Source organism: Osmerus mordax, chromosome 9 (genome assembly GCF_038355195.1).
Source record: "Osmerus mordax isolate fOsmMor3 chromosome 9, fOsmMor3.pri, whole genome shotgun sequence".
Classification (NCBI taxonomy): domain Eukaryota; kingdom Metazoa; phylum Chordata; class Actinopteri; order Osmeriformes; family Osmeridae; genus Osmerus; species Osmerus mordax.
The window spans coordinates 2,766,717-2,781,975 of record NC_090058.1 but is presented as its reverse complement, the minus strand read 5'-3'; the positions used below and the strand labels follow the sequence as shown (position 1 = coordinate 2,781,975).

Sequence of the window (15,259 nt, the reverse complement as noted above, 5' to 3'; positions counted from 1 at the left end):
ATTTGTCCTTCAGTTGTTCTAAGACTTTTGAAATGTATCAGTTGGAAAAAACACAATCAAGACAGAGAAATAGGGGATTGTGAATTAAAATATAATTATATATGAAGCATAAACAAAAAGCTAAACACAAAAGACAATGCCTGATGACCTCACAGAAATCAACAGCAGCCACTGAGTGAACCAGAAGCAGAGCAGCCTCTAGTTCTGACCTCTGACCCCTACAGCTGGGTCATTTGTCTGCAGCTCAGGTGTGAGGGGCACAGACCCATCAGACTGAGGAGATTACCCCACACTCACACCTGGGGGCATTCTCACATCAGTGGGAGTCTGTTGGCTGAGCGGTGAGGGAGTCGGGCTAGTAATCCGAAGGTTGCCAGTTCGATTCCCGGTCACGCCAACTGACGTTGTGTCCTTGGGCAAGGCACTTCACCCTACTTGCCTCGGGGGAATGTCCCTGTACTTACTGTAAGTCGCTCTGGATAAGAGCGTCTGCTAAATGACTAAATGTAAATGTAAATGTAAAGCCACCAAAAGCTTTCAGAGCTCCTATGAAGGACAGGGAACCGAGGTCGGCTGAGCAACAAGAAGGATGATGCGGTTTTCTACTCAAGGATTTTACACGCACAACACTACATAAGTGATTAATCAAACTTTACTAAAACATTTTTCCACCTTTTTTCATTTTTCAATCGTCTATTGTTCAAGCTGTGCCTCATCTGGTTTCCACAGGTCTAATCTAGGTCATGCCCCTGTTCGGCTGGATGAAATGGTCGCGTGCGGAGGGAGAGCGAGCCCACGCGGAGAGCATGTCTCTCGCCCCGGGGCCCGCGGCCAGCCGCATGCTGATCAGGGAGCTGCTGTGGCACCTGGAGGAGAAGGAGCGCCTGGCCCGGGAACTGGAGCAGGAGCAGAGGCTGGCCCACAGCGCTCTGGGGCTCCGCTGGCTCCAGAACTACCCCAGGTTACGGACCCTAATCCCCCCGTCGGAACACCTCCAATTGGAACGCTTGTGCGCCCAGATCCAGCCAGTCCACACGGCCACCGTTCTCTCCAGGTGAGTGGTCGATGAGCTAACCCTGTCGCCACTGACTACAGTAGCCGTGGCTCTGTTCTGGTGATTGCAGGCTACTAACACAGAACACCAGGCGAGGCTGATGCTAGGCGAAGCCGACAACACGATGAGGGAGAATATAAGCTGTCCTGGAAGCCATGTTGTGTTACCGTCAGAGAAGTAGGCGATGCAATGTGAACATGCCAAGGTGAAGGATACCCTATGGGGATGAGCACAGGCAGAAACTACCAGGGGGGGGAGGGTTAACTGCATCAACACCATCCAAACCCTCCTCAACACATACTGTAAAGTAGGTGTAGGGTTTGTGCCATTTGTAAGGGGGCTTATTTTCATTCTTGCAGACTTGGAAAGCTGAAAAGGGAAGCAGTCTGGTGAATGTGGTATGATGGAAACAGGCTAGATGATGGCTTTGTAACCCCTTCCACATGGTTGATCATCATGACTGTCACAGAAATCTTCACAGTTCATTTACACCACCAGGAAAAGTGACACTACATCTTCCCAAGAACTTGTCATGCAATCCTCTGGGGATAGGATGTTTGCATAATCACATTTCAAACAACAGTAAACCCAACAAGTTAACTTGATTATATGGATACACTCAGCATGACTCATTTGCTTTTAATTATATTTTCTTTGCCATGTACAGAGTCAACTCTGAAAAAGGGTAAAGAGCATAATTGGAACAACATGACAAAGATGTCAAGCTTGTTTGTCAACTGATAACTTTTATTTCACTAACACTGTAAAATGTGAACGTGGACCTTTCGAAGAGTTAACTGTCACTTTACTCATTTCATACCTTGCTCAGGTTTCGTGAGGTACTAGCGACCAACAATGTTCTGCCCTGGGAACTGGTCTACGTCTTCAAGCAGGTGCTAAATGACTTCCTAAACAGAGAGGAGGGAGATGGCGACGAGCAGTTTCCACAGGCAGCGGTCCGTCAACCGATGGAATCCTGGACCAACCGCTACCAGATGAAGCAGGGGTTCGTCACCCCTACTGTGCCAAACTGTGGTGAGCCACCGCGAGAAGAGATCCCAACCATATCTGGTTACGTGGACCGGGCCATGAGGCGCTCAGCTCCATTTGCCCCCCAAAGGGGCTGGAACTTTCCTTACTACTACCCGGTTCCTGTTAAATCGTCCGAGGCATACAGTACAACACTGTAAGAGCGTTTCTAGGCCTAGGCCCTATATGAAACAATCCATTGTTTGAATAATTATGTGATTGCATTACAGCGTTTTGCACAAGCCACCTCTGACCACTATCATAAGGGACATGGAATGTCTTCTAAAAAGGAATACGGCATCATTGTGAAATTCATGAATCCTTCCCATTGTCATACATTCAGACAGTTACCCGGATACTGCAATAATTATGTGAATCTTAACATAAGGACAGTAGAGAACTGAAACTATAGGAACGATAGCAACAGATTGTACTACATATTTTCCTTGTAATATGAGATCGATATTTCAATCAAATTAACGTGCAATTGAAATAGTTTCAGTTAATCCGTTAACTAGCAGTAGCTAGCCATCTTTCTGGGAAAAATGCGTGATGGCGCGAGGTAGCTAGCAAACACACAAACACCATTCTTCTTACCTGCTCTGTTTTGATGACTCATCTGTTATTCTAATGTTTGCAAATTGGGTCCCTAAAGTGAACCATTCTGTTATTTGTTCTGCCGTTATTGCTTTCATATTTAATGGGTGCTTTTGTACTACTGGTTCCATCTTCCAAGTCTTCCCGATAATCCAAGGCTCGTGTAGGATCCTAAATAAGAGAGCCAATTGTAGTTCAGCTAATAACGTGTGCACGTGATATACCTGCTGGAAGTTTCCCCGAGGTTCCAATGTGGGCATGGTCAAACTATCTTGTGCTCTGATAAAATACATAAGCAACTAAAATATTACGTTTTTAATTGTCATAAAATTGTTAGACAGACAGACAGCATAGGCTAGAACAGTTCAATAGAGTATGTTTTATGTACATGGGCAATGTATAGGAAATGAGAAGAGTTATAGACTTGAAAGATTTTTTCTAAACACAAAGGATGTTATTAGATAATCACACAGACATAAGAGAATCAGACATGAAATAACAAAAAAAAAGATTATGCAACAAGATTACAAGAAAGAGTGCAACCCTTTTTGCTTTTCATTCATTATAAAAAGTTACATTTGTGGTGAAAGTGTCATTTGGTCCGATAATTTCTCAATAAAGACAGTTGAAACATTTAAAAAGAACACAAAGTATGTATACCAAAGGTGTATGATGCAAAACACATGACAAAAGCCCAGGTTAATTACAGTTTCTACAGTGGATGACCACTTATCACAGCATTCTGCTGAGGTAGACTGTCAAGCAATTCTACATGACAGTGGGCCAGCCTCATAGAGACACCATACACAAAATAAAATCATACCTTTTCTTTTTCTTTTTGAAAGCAGATGCTTAAAATGTCCCATTTGACTCCATGTAAAGGTATTGACCAAAGCAATCCTCGTACATGTTGGTTCAGTCATGAAAGCTTGAACGACCAATGAGCATCCTTTGCGGGGGATGGGACTTCAAGCATGGTCCCGAATAAGGCTCATTTCTCTGTCTTGAGTTTTTCATTTTCCTTAAAAGAAAATACATTTAAAAAGTAAGTTACAATGAGTCTATTGATTGTTTCAAAATGTCTACCTCCCGAGAGGTAGAAATCTCCAAAAGTGATGCATAGATCAGAGACAAACAGACAACGTTACCTCCTGTAGTTTGGTGTTCTCCTTTTTCAGCTTCACCAAGTATTCGATCCTCTGCTTGTGGTTCTTATGGCCCACCAGCTTGCCGTTCTCCTCCGACAGGTGATCCACCTGTTTCCGAAGAACCTCCACTTCCTGTTGGGTCAGCGATGGCACGTGTCAGTGAGCCGCGTTCATCTGAGCCTCGCTTCGTAATTTACATTTACATTTAGCAGACGCTCTTATCCAGAGCGACTTACAATAAGTACAGGGACATTCCCCCCGAGGCAAGTAGGGTGAAGTGCCTTGCCCAAGGACACAACGTCAGTTGGCATGACCGGGAATCGAACTGGCAACCTTCGGATTACTAGCCCGACTCCCTCACCGCTCAGCCACCTGACTCCCATCAATCAATCAAACCCCTGAGAGCCTGACCCCGTTCTCACCTGGAGTAGTCTCTCCTGGTCCTGACCCCTCAGGGATAGCTCCCTGACCTCTAGGCAGCGGTTCCTCAGCTCATTGGTCAGTTCCTGGACGCAGGTCTGGGACTGGGCCAACATGGACTCCTGGAGCTGTAGTCTAAAACGGCATCACCCGCAGTTAGTTCATCCACGACATAAGTAGCATGACAGGAAGGGTTAAGGTATGGAACTGGGGTTCAGGCTTACCTCTCCTGTGTCTCAGTGAACCGCTGCAGTATTGTACTCTGCACGGAAACGAAAGCAGAACCATCTCCATAAAGACGCAAATACGTTTTTGTTTTCAACTTATTATAATAATTATGATATAATATATAATAATATGGGAATATTCTGAGACATTTGTATTTTTGTTAGTAGACGGACCAACCTTTTCTACCCGTTCGTCCTGCAGTTCTTTAAGCATGGACTGCTGAATGGCTTCGTTCAAAACCGCACTAGGGATCAAAAGATACCTGGTTAAGATTCATTCACAACTTTCCCCTGGATTAAACAGAGTTTCATTCAATTCTAATGTACAAAATTATTTCTCTTAATTAAAATGACAGGACTTCAGGTGCAAGACAGAGCACTCGTCAAGCCAAAAACGTTCCAGGGAAATCTAAGAAGTGAGCCACCGTTGTGAAACTGAAATCTCAAGAGTTACCCCTGAAGTTACCTCGCTAACCCCAAATCCTGCTTCTCAGTATAGGCCCCTGGTTTGCATTAATTCATGTGATAATGAATGAACTTTTACCCATTTGTGTTTCTGTTCGTCTGATTCTGTTTGGTGCACAACTGGTCTAAAAGTCCATGTGCCTTATTTCCCTCCATGTCTTTGTTCAGCTGGGCCTGGGGGGGGATTAAAACACACAACTGAGATGTCATAAAGTTTTACATCAAACTGTATCATGCAGACTTAATCCCTTCTTACACAGCCTGTTCGAGGCAGGAATGTTGTGGCTCATTGCGCTTCGCAAGTCTGTATAAAAGGGAACAACATGAAATGGGGGTTCATTGTTATACCGGAAATAAGACGGCAGTGGAGGTAGTCAGAGTGGAATTGACGTCTGTGTAAATGGGAGAGGTGTTAAGGCGGGACTACCCACACGAGACACCAACGTTGTTGCGCCTGTTTCAAGAACGCCGGCACGCTATCTAAAGTCACATACTGGGTGGCATCATGCTGGTGTCGTGCCAAGACACTATTTTGTGTATCCCCTGGCCGCGGGGGCGTGCGTACACTCAGATAAGCAGAGTTTAACTGCTGCACTTCGAATTCACACCTTAAATGGAACAAATAGCGACGTGGAAGACTCGACAGGGTTTTCCATAGTAACAAGGGGGACTCATTTATCTACATAAATACGTTTATTTGTCTTTTAAATTAAGGCGACGTGTGAATTGTTTAATGTGTCGTTTAGTATTGTGGATTAATCAACAGTGTTTTCCAAAGTTCCATATTGCCATGCACCTTAGCTACACTGATAGGCCCAGCTATGTGACTCTACATCACATGCAGGTTTATGAACAATATTTTTTCATTTAATCTAGGCTACCTCCATCTGCCCATTCTCTGTGGGTGTGGTCTGACCAGGATGCCCCGTCTTTGCTACCCCGTCCCTCCCTGCCCTCTAACGTGATTTCTGTTTTAATTTAATTTAATATGGCTTTTCAATTAACCGCTTTGTTCACCTGTCTACCATAGTTACCATACCATGAGTTAGAGTGGGGATACACATTATATCAGGCCGTTTTTTTTGGTCACAATGAACAACCTGAGATAATATGGAGATGTCTGTTCTTTTCTAGCTAAAGTTACAGAGGGGAAACACATTATATCAGGCCGGTTTTTCACCTGATATAACGTGTACCCCCTCAGTAACTTTTGCTAGAAAAGAACAGACATCTCAAAATTATCCAGTGTTTCCCCTACAATTATATTAGGGGGGCGCCCACTTTTAAGGTTATCTTTATTATAAAAACAGGTCTATAGCTTGCTCTTTTATTAAACAAACTAAATGGCCTTATGTTATATATATATATATATATATATATATATATATCTTATTTACACCCCCCCCCCCCAAGCTGTAAACCTAGGGGAAACACTTATCTCAGGTTGTTAAAAAAAAAAAAAACCCTGACACACACACACACACACCTTGAGCCTCAGGATCTCCTCGTTCTTGGCGGTCCTCTCAGCGTTGAGTTCGGACAGCAACACCTCCATGGTCATCATGGAGGAGCGTCGGCTCTCCAGCTCCCTCTCCTGGCTCTCCAGCAGCTGTGACAGGTCTGTGCTGAAGCTGTGGGGCGTAGCCGGCGTCTGAGACACAAGCAGAACGCATCACTCTTCTGAATAACGTCTCCCTGGCGATACGTTCATGGGTATACTATCCTTCACAAGGACAAAGGTTCGAATCCCCCCCCAGTCCTGGGTGGGGGGGATTCACAAAGCTACTTCCTGGATGTAGCTTTGTGAAATGTGTCTGCTGAATGAACACATTCACACTTTACACTCAGGTGTGAAGAAGCCATGCAGGTCTCAGTCACCTGAGGGAGCCGTTTAGGAGTGACTGAAGACAGAGGGTTGTCGTTGTCGTCACTTCTGATGGTTCGTTCGACCAAGTCTGCCTGCTGTTTCAACTGGAAGACAAAGCACACAAGGAAAACTCATCAGTGAGAATAGATTACTGAGAAGGTTCTGGCTTTGTGTTATTAAACGGTGTGTAATCCTTGCTTAGCCTTGTAGCTAAGCAAGGCTGTTGCAGGCAGTGTTAAGAGCCCCTACTGGAGATTTGGGCTGCATGAGTCAGCGTTTAAAAAACACTAATGAATAGTTTCTTTCTTTGCATGGCACCTTGTCCTGCAGGGCCTTGATGGTGGCCTCGTTCTGGGCTGCCTGGTCCTGAGAGGCCTGGAGGAGGCCGGCCTGCTCATCCAACACTTTAGTGAGTCTCTCCACCTCCTCCGTGGCGTAGGCCACCTCCTCCTGCAGCACCTCCAGCTGGGCTCCACAAAAACATCATCATCAGGGACCGTCCACAACGGAGCACAAGAAACGTTTGTCTTGGTGTGTTAAACACGGATGTGAGAACAAGGGTTAAATGTATGGCAGTGTAGGTGGAACGCATCAAAAAGCTTCAAACGCTTGAATCAGGAGTCGGCACAGCCCCGTTGTTTACCCAGAAGTGTGCGTTTGAGGATGACCCTTACCTCGATCTGATTGGACGCCACCCTCCTCTCCGCAGCCTCCCTCACGTCCAGCAGCTCCGCCTGCATCCTGGAGCTGTGCTCTCTGATCTCCTCCCTCTCGCAGCAGGCGGCACTATACTTGACCTGAACACACAGCGTGACAATGACATCCCGTTATGAAACATCCTGCAACAGGACCATGTTACACAACCACTTAGCACAGCCCGAATAAGAAGTAACAAGCATAGTCAACCAATCAGAGAGCAGCAAGGTTAGTGATGGTGAGAATTGGGATGAGTCAGCACCGTGATGTCCTTGATGTCCCCAGAGAGGAGGGCCAAGTTCTCCTCCTTCTGGCCCAATTCGCTGCGGAGGTCTCTGGTCTGGTTGATCAGGTCCAGTACAAATCCCTGTCAAACCAAGAGGAGAGGAGAGGAGATGATGTCCAGTGAATCCAGACAGAAATGACAGGCAGAGTGTCGTAGGGGGACTTACTTTGTCTTGATCGACTTTTTGCTCCAAGCTTGTGATTGTTCCGTTGGCTGTGGTGAGATTTTGCTCAAGACTTGCAATGTTTACAGCCTTTAAAACATGGAGAAAGGTTTGAACGGATACAGAAAATGTAAACTGAAATAGCATCTGGGTGGACTACTGCATTTATGTTAAAGAACCATAAAGGACAGAACATTTACAATCACATATCATACCTGTTGCTGGTTCTGTGCCATCAGCTCAAAGACTTGCTTCCTTAGGACTGAATTCTGCTCCAATACCAGCACAAGCTCTCTGGGGAAGAAAACATCACCCATAACCATTAACATTTAAAAAGTATTTCTCCGCTTTTCATAAAAAAACAAATACATCAACTCATTCATTAAGATGGTACTTGAAGAATTCCTAACTGCTTTTGAAAACTGACTTGGAAGTGCATTCCTTGTCCTCCTTCAGCTTGAAGGTTAGAGATCCGGTGAGTTCCTTCTCAGCCTGCAGGGCGTCCGCCAGCCCCTACGACACACAGCACATCAGAACACGGCAAAAGCCCCGGTCTCACGACAACCAAACCACAAGAGACACCCCACACCCGTCCCTCCGGTGGCAGGGGCTGGTGTGGGGTAAAGAAGGAGGGCCGACTGACTGTGATCTGGGCCTGCTGCGTGGCTAGCTCCTGCTGCTTCTCCTCCAGATGCTGCCAGAGCTGGTCTACATCAAACTTGGCCTCCGCCTGCACCTGGTCCAGGGCGTCCTGCAGAGACCTCTGCTGCTCCAGGAGCTGTTCTCTCTCCAGCCTGGGGTGGAGGGACGGGTTAGGACAGAGCGACAGGACCACAACGGGGACAAAGCTGGCGAGATACTGATGAGGGACAGACATACCCGCGGGTTGTCAATGTTGTCTGTAGCTCAAAGACAAAAGCACATATGCACACGCTCTCTCACACACACACACACACACGCTCTCACACACACACACGCTCTCACACACACACACAAGCTCTCACACACTCCCTTCCATGCAGTAGTGGATATTCAGAGCAGACATACGTGAATTTATCGAGCTGTAGCTGTGTGCTGATCAGACTGCTGGACAGCTGAACAGCCTCCCTCTCCTGCTCGCTGCGGCCGGCTCTCAGCTCCTTCTTGGCAGCTGCCAGCTCCCTGTCAGACGACTGCAGCACCAGGCGCAGGTCCTGCACCTCACTGCTCAACACTGAGCAAACACGTCAACGCTTTTTACTTTATTCAACACACAAAATCTATATTTTTGGGGGTCTTCTGTTTTTGAGCGGCAGTGTAAAAGCACAATGTTGAGAATGTTTTTGTTGTTTGTTTTTTTTACACATAACTATGTGTGTGTGTGTGTGTGTGTATCAATAGCATTGCCAGATTCAGTTTTATAGTATATGCATTCCTGCACTGTCCAGAGTATGTGAAGGGCAGCCCAGGTTGACCTACCCTCCCCAGCCTGCCTCTCCTCCTGCAGGCTCTTCTCCAGGCGACTGACGTTCTCCTGCAGGCTGCCCCTCTCAGTCCCCCAGGAGGCCCGGTCACACGACAGCAGCTGGAGAGCACAAACACACCCACAGCGCCCCACGTCAGAACGGCCTCTCCCGCCCCCGCGCTCCTCGTCCCAAACCAGAGCGGACGCCTCACCTCCTGCTGGCGGGCGGAGTCCTCCGACATCAGGGCCACCTGCTCCTGCAGCTTGGTGATCTGCTGCAGAAGCTTCCGGTTCTTCAGCTCTTCCTCGTCCAGCTGGGACTGAACACGACTGGCTTGCTCCTGGGGAAGACACGGAGGGGGAAGTCACCAACGGAACCGCTCGATGTTCGTCCAGGTGAGTGGTAGAACGCTGAGGTTCCTCGGGGAACGCCTCGTACCTGGACCTGCTGCAGCTCCTCTGTCAGAGCCTCGCAGACGTCTTCCATCTGGGGGGGAAGCTGCTCGCTGAGGATGCCGTCCATGTCCTCCACCCCCCCGGTCAGGTGGTCGGGGCTGGACAGCTGCACCAGCCGGGTCCGCAGGTTGTACGACTTCGTAGGGGTGGTGAGGATCTGTGTAACAAAACGGTGGTGCGGTAAGCTTGGAATAGTATGCAGGTTCAGAAACTTGGATATGTAATGGCGTAACTTCACTGAAAAAAAAGTAATAGATATGTATTTTTTATGATTTTTTTTTTAGCACCTTTATGGTTTCCGCATGGATTTTGTTCAGCTGAAAAACCTCCAATTTCTTATGAGCTTTAGTGGCCTCCAGAATGTTCTCCAGATGCTTGTTAGACTTGTCCAGGTACCTCTTCTCCAATTCCAACTCCAACCTCTGCTTCCTGGAACACCAGATGCAATGATTATAACTCCAGAGACCACAACAATGTAGATCTACAACCTAGCCTAGCATAGTGTAGACTAGCATAGACTAGCCTAGCATAGCCTAGCATAGACTAGCCTAGCATAGACTAGCCTAGCATAGACTAGCCTAGCATAGACTAGCCTAGCATAGACTAGCCTAGCATAGACTAGCCTCGTCAGCCACTCAGTCCCACTTACTTGGCGACCTCCTTGTGCTCCTCAAAGGCCTGAACAGTAGCAGTAAGCTCTGTTTGCTTCTGCAGCAGCTGGGCCTTCAGCCTCTCCACAGAGACGGCAGAGAGGTTCTCAGCCGTCGCCGTACAGCCGGCTGGTTGTGCTGTGGAGGAATGCATTCCTCTTTATTGTGTTGCTGGCAATCCCGGTTGTGGTCAATAACAAGGTCAGACTATTTCAGAAGTGGCGTCACCTGCCCACGCTTACCCCCAGAAGACCCTTCCGCCTCCAGAACTTTCTGGAAGGCCTCCTCCAGCTCAGCAGCGGCTTGGCTGTCCACTTCCTCGGCCCTCCTGACTGACTCTGAGGAGAGGAGCTGGCGGTTCTCCTCACGAAGGCTGTAGTTCTCTGCCATGTATTTGGTCATGCGTGGGTGATGCTCAATCTGAAAGAGGAGAGGGATTAGTAAAATCTATCACCGTATATAAATCATCAAAGTATTGTCATAAAACAGTATTTTTGTTTTTTTTGTATATATAGGGAGTCAGTTGGCTGAGCGGTGAGGGAGTCGGGCTAGTAATCCGAAGGTTGCGAGTTCGATTCCCGGTCATGCCAACTGACGTTGTGTCCTTGGGCAAGGCACTTCACCCTACTTGCCTCGGGGGAATGTCCCTGTACTTACTGTAAGTCGCTCTGGATAAGAGCGTCTGCTAAATGACTAAATGTAAATATATCAATATTTTTAAGTGAAGTGTGACAGGAAAGGTAGGGAGAGAGAAAGGGAGGGGGGAGACATGCAGCAAAGGATCAAGGCCAGGTTCAAACCCAGGCCTCGGCCTACGTGTTAGGCGTGCTTATCCGGTGAGCTACTAGGCCTCCCCCATCATAACATATTCAACTGTACCTGATGTCTCAGGATCTTGATCTCCTCCTTGAGTTGGTGGACAAGAGCTTGACTCTGCTGGTCAGACAGGAGGCCCAGGCCCCCTTTGAAGTTCTTCTCAAGTCTGGAGATGTGGTCCTCCCTGAATTTGAGGATCATACGGTTGGAGTGGATGAACTTCTCCTTCTGGGTCCAAGCCTCCTCCAACTGAGCTACTTTCTGGAGCAGCATCTGCATGCGGGGGGAAAAAAATCACCAAAATCACCACCATCGATTTACACTTTCTCATGAAGTGACTCTTTTCTAGCTGGTTTTTGTTCCGGTACGGTCGCATTGCAAAATCCAAAGTCCTACCCTCTTGTCATCATTACGCCTCTTCCACAAACGCACAGCGTCTAAAAACTGTGTTTTGTAGGAGACCTCAGGTGGGCCTTCTATGGAGTGATCTAGAGAGAACACATGAAGCATAATGGGAGTCAGATGGCTGAGCGGTGAGGGAGTCGGGCTAGTAATCTGAAGGTTGCCAGTTCGATTCCCGGTCATGCCAACTGACATTGTGTCCTTGGACAAGGCACTTCACCCTACTTGCCTCGGGGGAATGTCCCTGTACTTACTGTAAGTCGCTCTGGATAAGAGCGTCTGCTAAATGACTAAATGTAAATGTAGCATTTAGCCCATGGACACCAGGCGTCTTCAGCCAGACGGGGCCCAGTCACAGGCCTTCACGTGGACTCGTACCTGAGTGTGGCAGGGGTCCTCCAGGGGCCCCATCTCTCCCGTCCTCCCCCGTGTGTGGGAGCCCAGACCCAGCCAGGGCCAGCAGCTCCTTCAGCTTCTTCACCTCAGCCTGGAGCTGCCTCACGTTCCCCTGCGTGTCCTCGTTAATCATGGCCTGGAACAATCGCAAATCACACCACTCCGTTCAAAAACGTTCACAGGGACAGTAGCAAGACTGGGGTCAGATGGCTGAGCGGTTAGAGAGTCGGGCTATTAATCAGAAGGTTGTTGGTTCGATTCCCGGCCATGCAAAATGACGTTGTGTCCTTGGGCAAGGCACTTCACCGTACTTGCCTCTGGGAGAATGTCCCTGTACTTACTGTAAGTCGCTCTAGATAAGAGCGTCTGCTAAATGACTAAATGTAAATGTAAGACTGACGTTTTAGTCATTTAGCAGATTCTTCTATCAAAAGCGATGTAGAAATACCGCATGAGGAGAGTTCATCAGAAGGTAAAGGATCAGTCATGTTGTATATCCATGTCGTATGTACACTGGGTGATGACAAACATTTAGACAAAATCCGTTTTTTAGCACATACCTTGTTCTTGATCAGTTTGGCCCTCTGGGCAAAGTGTAAGGTGGACAGTGTCTCTCCAAAGCACTTGGAGCCAGGGTGCACATTGGCTATAATATATGTCTTAGCATTTCCTCCGAGTGAGTCCTAGATAAGTAAACACATTATAAATGCACGTATGGAATACAGAAAACAAAAGTGCTCCAGTAGAGTCTGCAAAATCTATTTTCTGATTGGACACTAACCCGAAGAAGGAAAGTGAGTTTGGAATCCCTGTAACAGATGTGTCTACTCTTGCCATTGGACACATCCACCAGGGCCATGATCACCTGACCCAGACACATAAGCGATCGGTTGATACTACTGGCTTCCTGGAGAAGAAGCAGGGGGAAGTTTTGAGAGTCACAAATAACTTCCGAGAGCAACGTGACAACAAGGAACACAGGGAGCTCCGCGTTACCTTGAGTCTGGATCCCTCTGTGTGGGTGTCTCTCTGCCTCTCAGAGCCTGCCAGGTCCACCAGGTTCAGCTGGGAGGTTCTGATGTTGAACACCTCGTTGGCGGTCTCCTTGGACTCTAAGGTCATGGTGAACACGGCATGCGACCGTGAAGACTCTCTGTTCATGGAGGTGGAGGCCACCCTGCGGTTCCTCCAGCCCGTAGACAGCACCTGAAAGGGAGCCATCGAAGGAATGCTGATGTTTCGATATCCACTTGTTCTTGCATGACGGGTGCGGATTTGCATTGATGTAACCAGTTGAAATCATGTAGGCGATGTTGATGCATATCTACCTGGTATGCCTCTGCTGCAGACGTGACAAACTTTTCAACTGACCCCTCAACAAATACCCCCTTCTTTATGTTCTCTCTCAGGAAGAGGCTGGCGGAGGCACTATCCAGGAGGTCATAGATCTGTTCGTTGTAGATCTCAATGAAGGAGCACTTGCACAGGAAGCTCTTGGAATTCCCAGACTAATAAACATAAAATAACGTCTCTTTAAATCCAGGCTTCGATCAAACTGAAATTATTACAATCTTATATGCTTTTTTGTGTCAATATTAGCTCACCTTTTCCACTTCTCTGTTGATGAGAAAAAACAGGTACTCAAAACTCCGGGGTATAACTCCTCGCAGGTTGTCAGTGAAGTTGTCAGAATCAGATGGCCCTGGGAAGAACACTCAGGTCAAGTTCTCAGTGGAATTGATGTGAATAATTAAGTACTTTAATCATCTAAAATAGGGAAGTAGTTTTGTCTTCTTACCAAGCATGGTAAAGGTTTTCCCAGAACCAGTTTGTCCACTGTTAGACAAACAAGAGTTTAAATAGTTTGCACAATGCTTTATCTAGCCACAGTATTCCATTCTTAAATTGTAAAGCCATAGAAAAAAATATACTCACTAGGCAAATATGGTCCCATTGTATCCATTTATACAAGACTCAACTATGTTTTTCGCTACACTCGAGAACACAGCCTCCTGTTGTATGGGGAAAGCACAACATTAGAAATACTGTTTGAGTATTGCTAGTCGTGGTTAGTATCAAGTCAGGTCCATCACCCACCTGGCTCGTGTCCATGTCTGCAACATGATCATAGGTGAAGTTGCGTGGTTCTGGCTTGGAGTGCAAGCGGATTGTGTTGTGTGAGGTGACGGTGAGACAGAGACCGTGATCTCCATCTGTTGTTAGGCCACTGCCCTGCGTCATAGGTCGCACCCGCACAAACACTTTGATGGAATCACTGTCGCCACTGCAGGAAAGTGTTATCATCAGTCAGTAACGAAAACTGTCAAATCAATTGAACGTGGAATGACAAAACCATAAAGTATCTAACGTAAGAACGTTCTCTGTAATTAATGGTATTTAAACTTTTAGATATAATATCTGTATGAAATATCATATTTAGACATCCCGATCGGGTTTAAACCTGAGCTAGTAGTGCGTAGCTAGAGCTACAAAACAGCGGAACCACTTTTACCTGGCAGCAAGTTGCGATGAATCCCCAGCATCTGTTGAAAAAAATATATTGTTACAGTTGATTACTGTAGATAATTCCAGTTATAGCAGGCCAACTACGTTAAACCGGTGTCAAGGGCTAATTTATCCTGCTCGATGCCATGGTTAGCAAGTTATGGCTAGCATATCACTACTAGCGCATTAGCAAGTAACAGGATCGGATCATGTTATATTAGCCATCAAGATGAAACTTCACTACCTTTACTCTTCGTTGTATTCATATTGGCTCCTTATGGTAAGGCGAAGGTGGTAGTTAACGGCTTCTTATGGCAAGGTAACTAGTTATCCAGTTTACAAATCAAGAGAAGTCCTGTTTACATCTTCGAAATTGGCGGGTACGTTCTGTGCTACCATTGCCATAGTCAGTCTTTCTCTGGTGCTACTAGAGAATAAACAGGCTCTCGTGCTACTGTAGGAGGCTCGTTCATAGTTTCAGTCTGGGTTTGAAAACTTTAGCGCCCCCAGTGTCTTGGAGTTGACCACCGAGTGGCAAATGGTTCTAGCGCGCCCTCTCTTGATAACATCAAGAACAACATCCGTTTTTTTTATATTCGCTATGCAACGCTATTGGTTATTGGATCCGGAAGTGCTCA

The 15,259-nt window shown here is 46.8% G+C and overlaps 2 protein-coding genes across 2 annotated transcripts; one reads left to right on the top strand and one right to left on the bottom strand.

The window, feature by feature from the left end:
• The first annotated feature begins 743 nt into the window (after positions 1 to 743).
• On the top strand, positions 744 to 2,244 carry rd3l (RD3 like). The gene is made up of 2 exons (XM_067243243.1): positions 744 to 1,054; positions 1,884 to 2,244. The coding sequence occupies exons 1-2, from the start codon at positions 744 to 746 to the stop codon at positions 2,242 to 2,244; spliced, it is 672 nt and encodes a 223-aa protein (XP_067099344.1).
• Positions 2,245 to 3,022: 778 nt separating this feature from the next.
• On the bottom strand, positions 3,023 to 14,993 carry kif15 (kinesin family member 15). The gene is made up of 35 exons (XM_067242683.1): positions 14,866 to 14,993; positions 14,629 to 14,659; positions 14,214 to 14,400; positions 14,052 to 14,128; positions 13,915 to 13,952; positions 13,721 to 13,818; positions 13,445 to 13,624; positions 13,113 to 13,322; positions 12,898 to 13,023; positions 12,677 to 12,799; positions 12,099 to 12,252; positions 11,715 to 11,806; positions 11,382 to 11,591; positions 10,745 to 10,922; positions 10,502 to 10,640; positions 10,140 to 10,281; positions 9,836 to 10,009; positions 9,609 to 9,737; positions 9,411 to 9,516; positions 9,000 to 9,165; positions 8,596 to 8,746; positions 8,380 to 8,465; positions 8,168 to 8,246; positions 7,956 to 8,042; positions 7,766 to 7,870; positions 7,482 to 7,604; positions 7,126 to 7,272; positions 6,819 to 6,911; positions 6,427 to 6,591; positions 5,020 to 5,114; positions 4,654 to 4,720; positions 4,473 to 4,510; positions 4,251 to 4,383; positions 3,829 to 3,960; positions 3,023 to 3,701 (listed from the first exon to the last, which is right to left on the bottom strand). Exons 1-35 carry the CDS (start codon positions 14,885 to 14,887, stop codon positions 3,672 to 3,674), a joined length of 4,113 nt encoding a protein of 1,370 aa, XP_067098784.1. The 5' UTR covers positions 14,888 to 14,993; the 3' UTR covers positions 3,023 to 3,671.
• Positions 14,994 to 15,259: the final 266 nt, after the last annotated feature.

Excerpts from the sequence above, each read along its gene's own strand:
- rd3l (XM_067243243.1), top strand. The coding sequence starts at position 744 with ATGCCCCTGTTCGGCTGGATGAAATGGTCGCGTGCGGAGGGAGAGCGA. Across the intron at positions 1,055-1,883 it reads ACGGCCACCGTTCTCTCCAG|GTTTCGTGAGGTACTAGCGA; the intron begins GTGAGTGGTCGA and ends TACCTTGCTCAG.
- kif15 (XM_067242683.1), bottom strand. The coding sequence starts at position 14,887 with ATGAATACAACGAAGAGTAAAG. Across the intron at positions 10,282-10,501 it reads GAGCACAAGGAGGTCGCCAA|GAAGCAGAGGTTGGAGTTGG; the intron begins GTAAGTGGGACT and ends CTGGTGTTCCAG. Across the intron at positions 8,043-8,167 it reads TGGCACAGAACCAGCAACAG|GCTGTAAACATTGCAAGTCT; the intron begins GTATGATATGTG and ends CATGTTTTAAAG.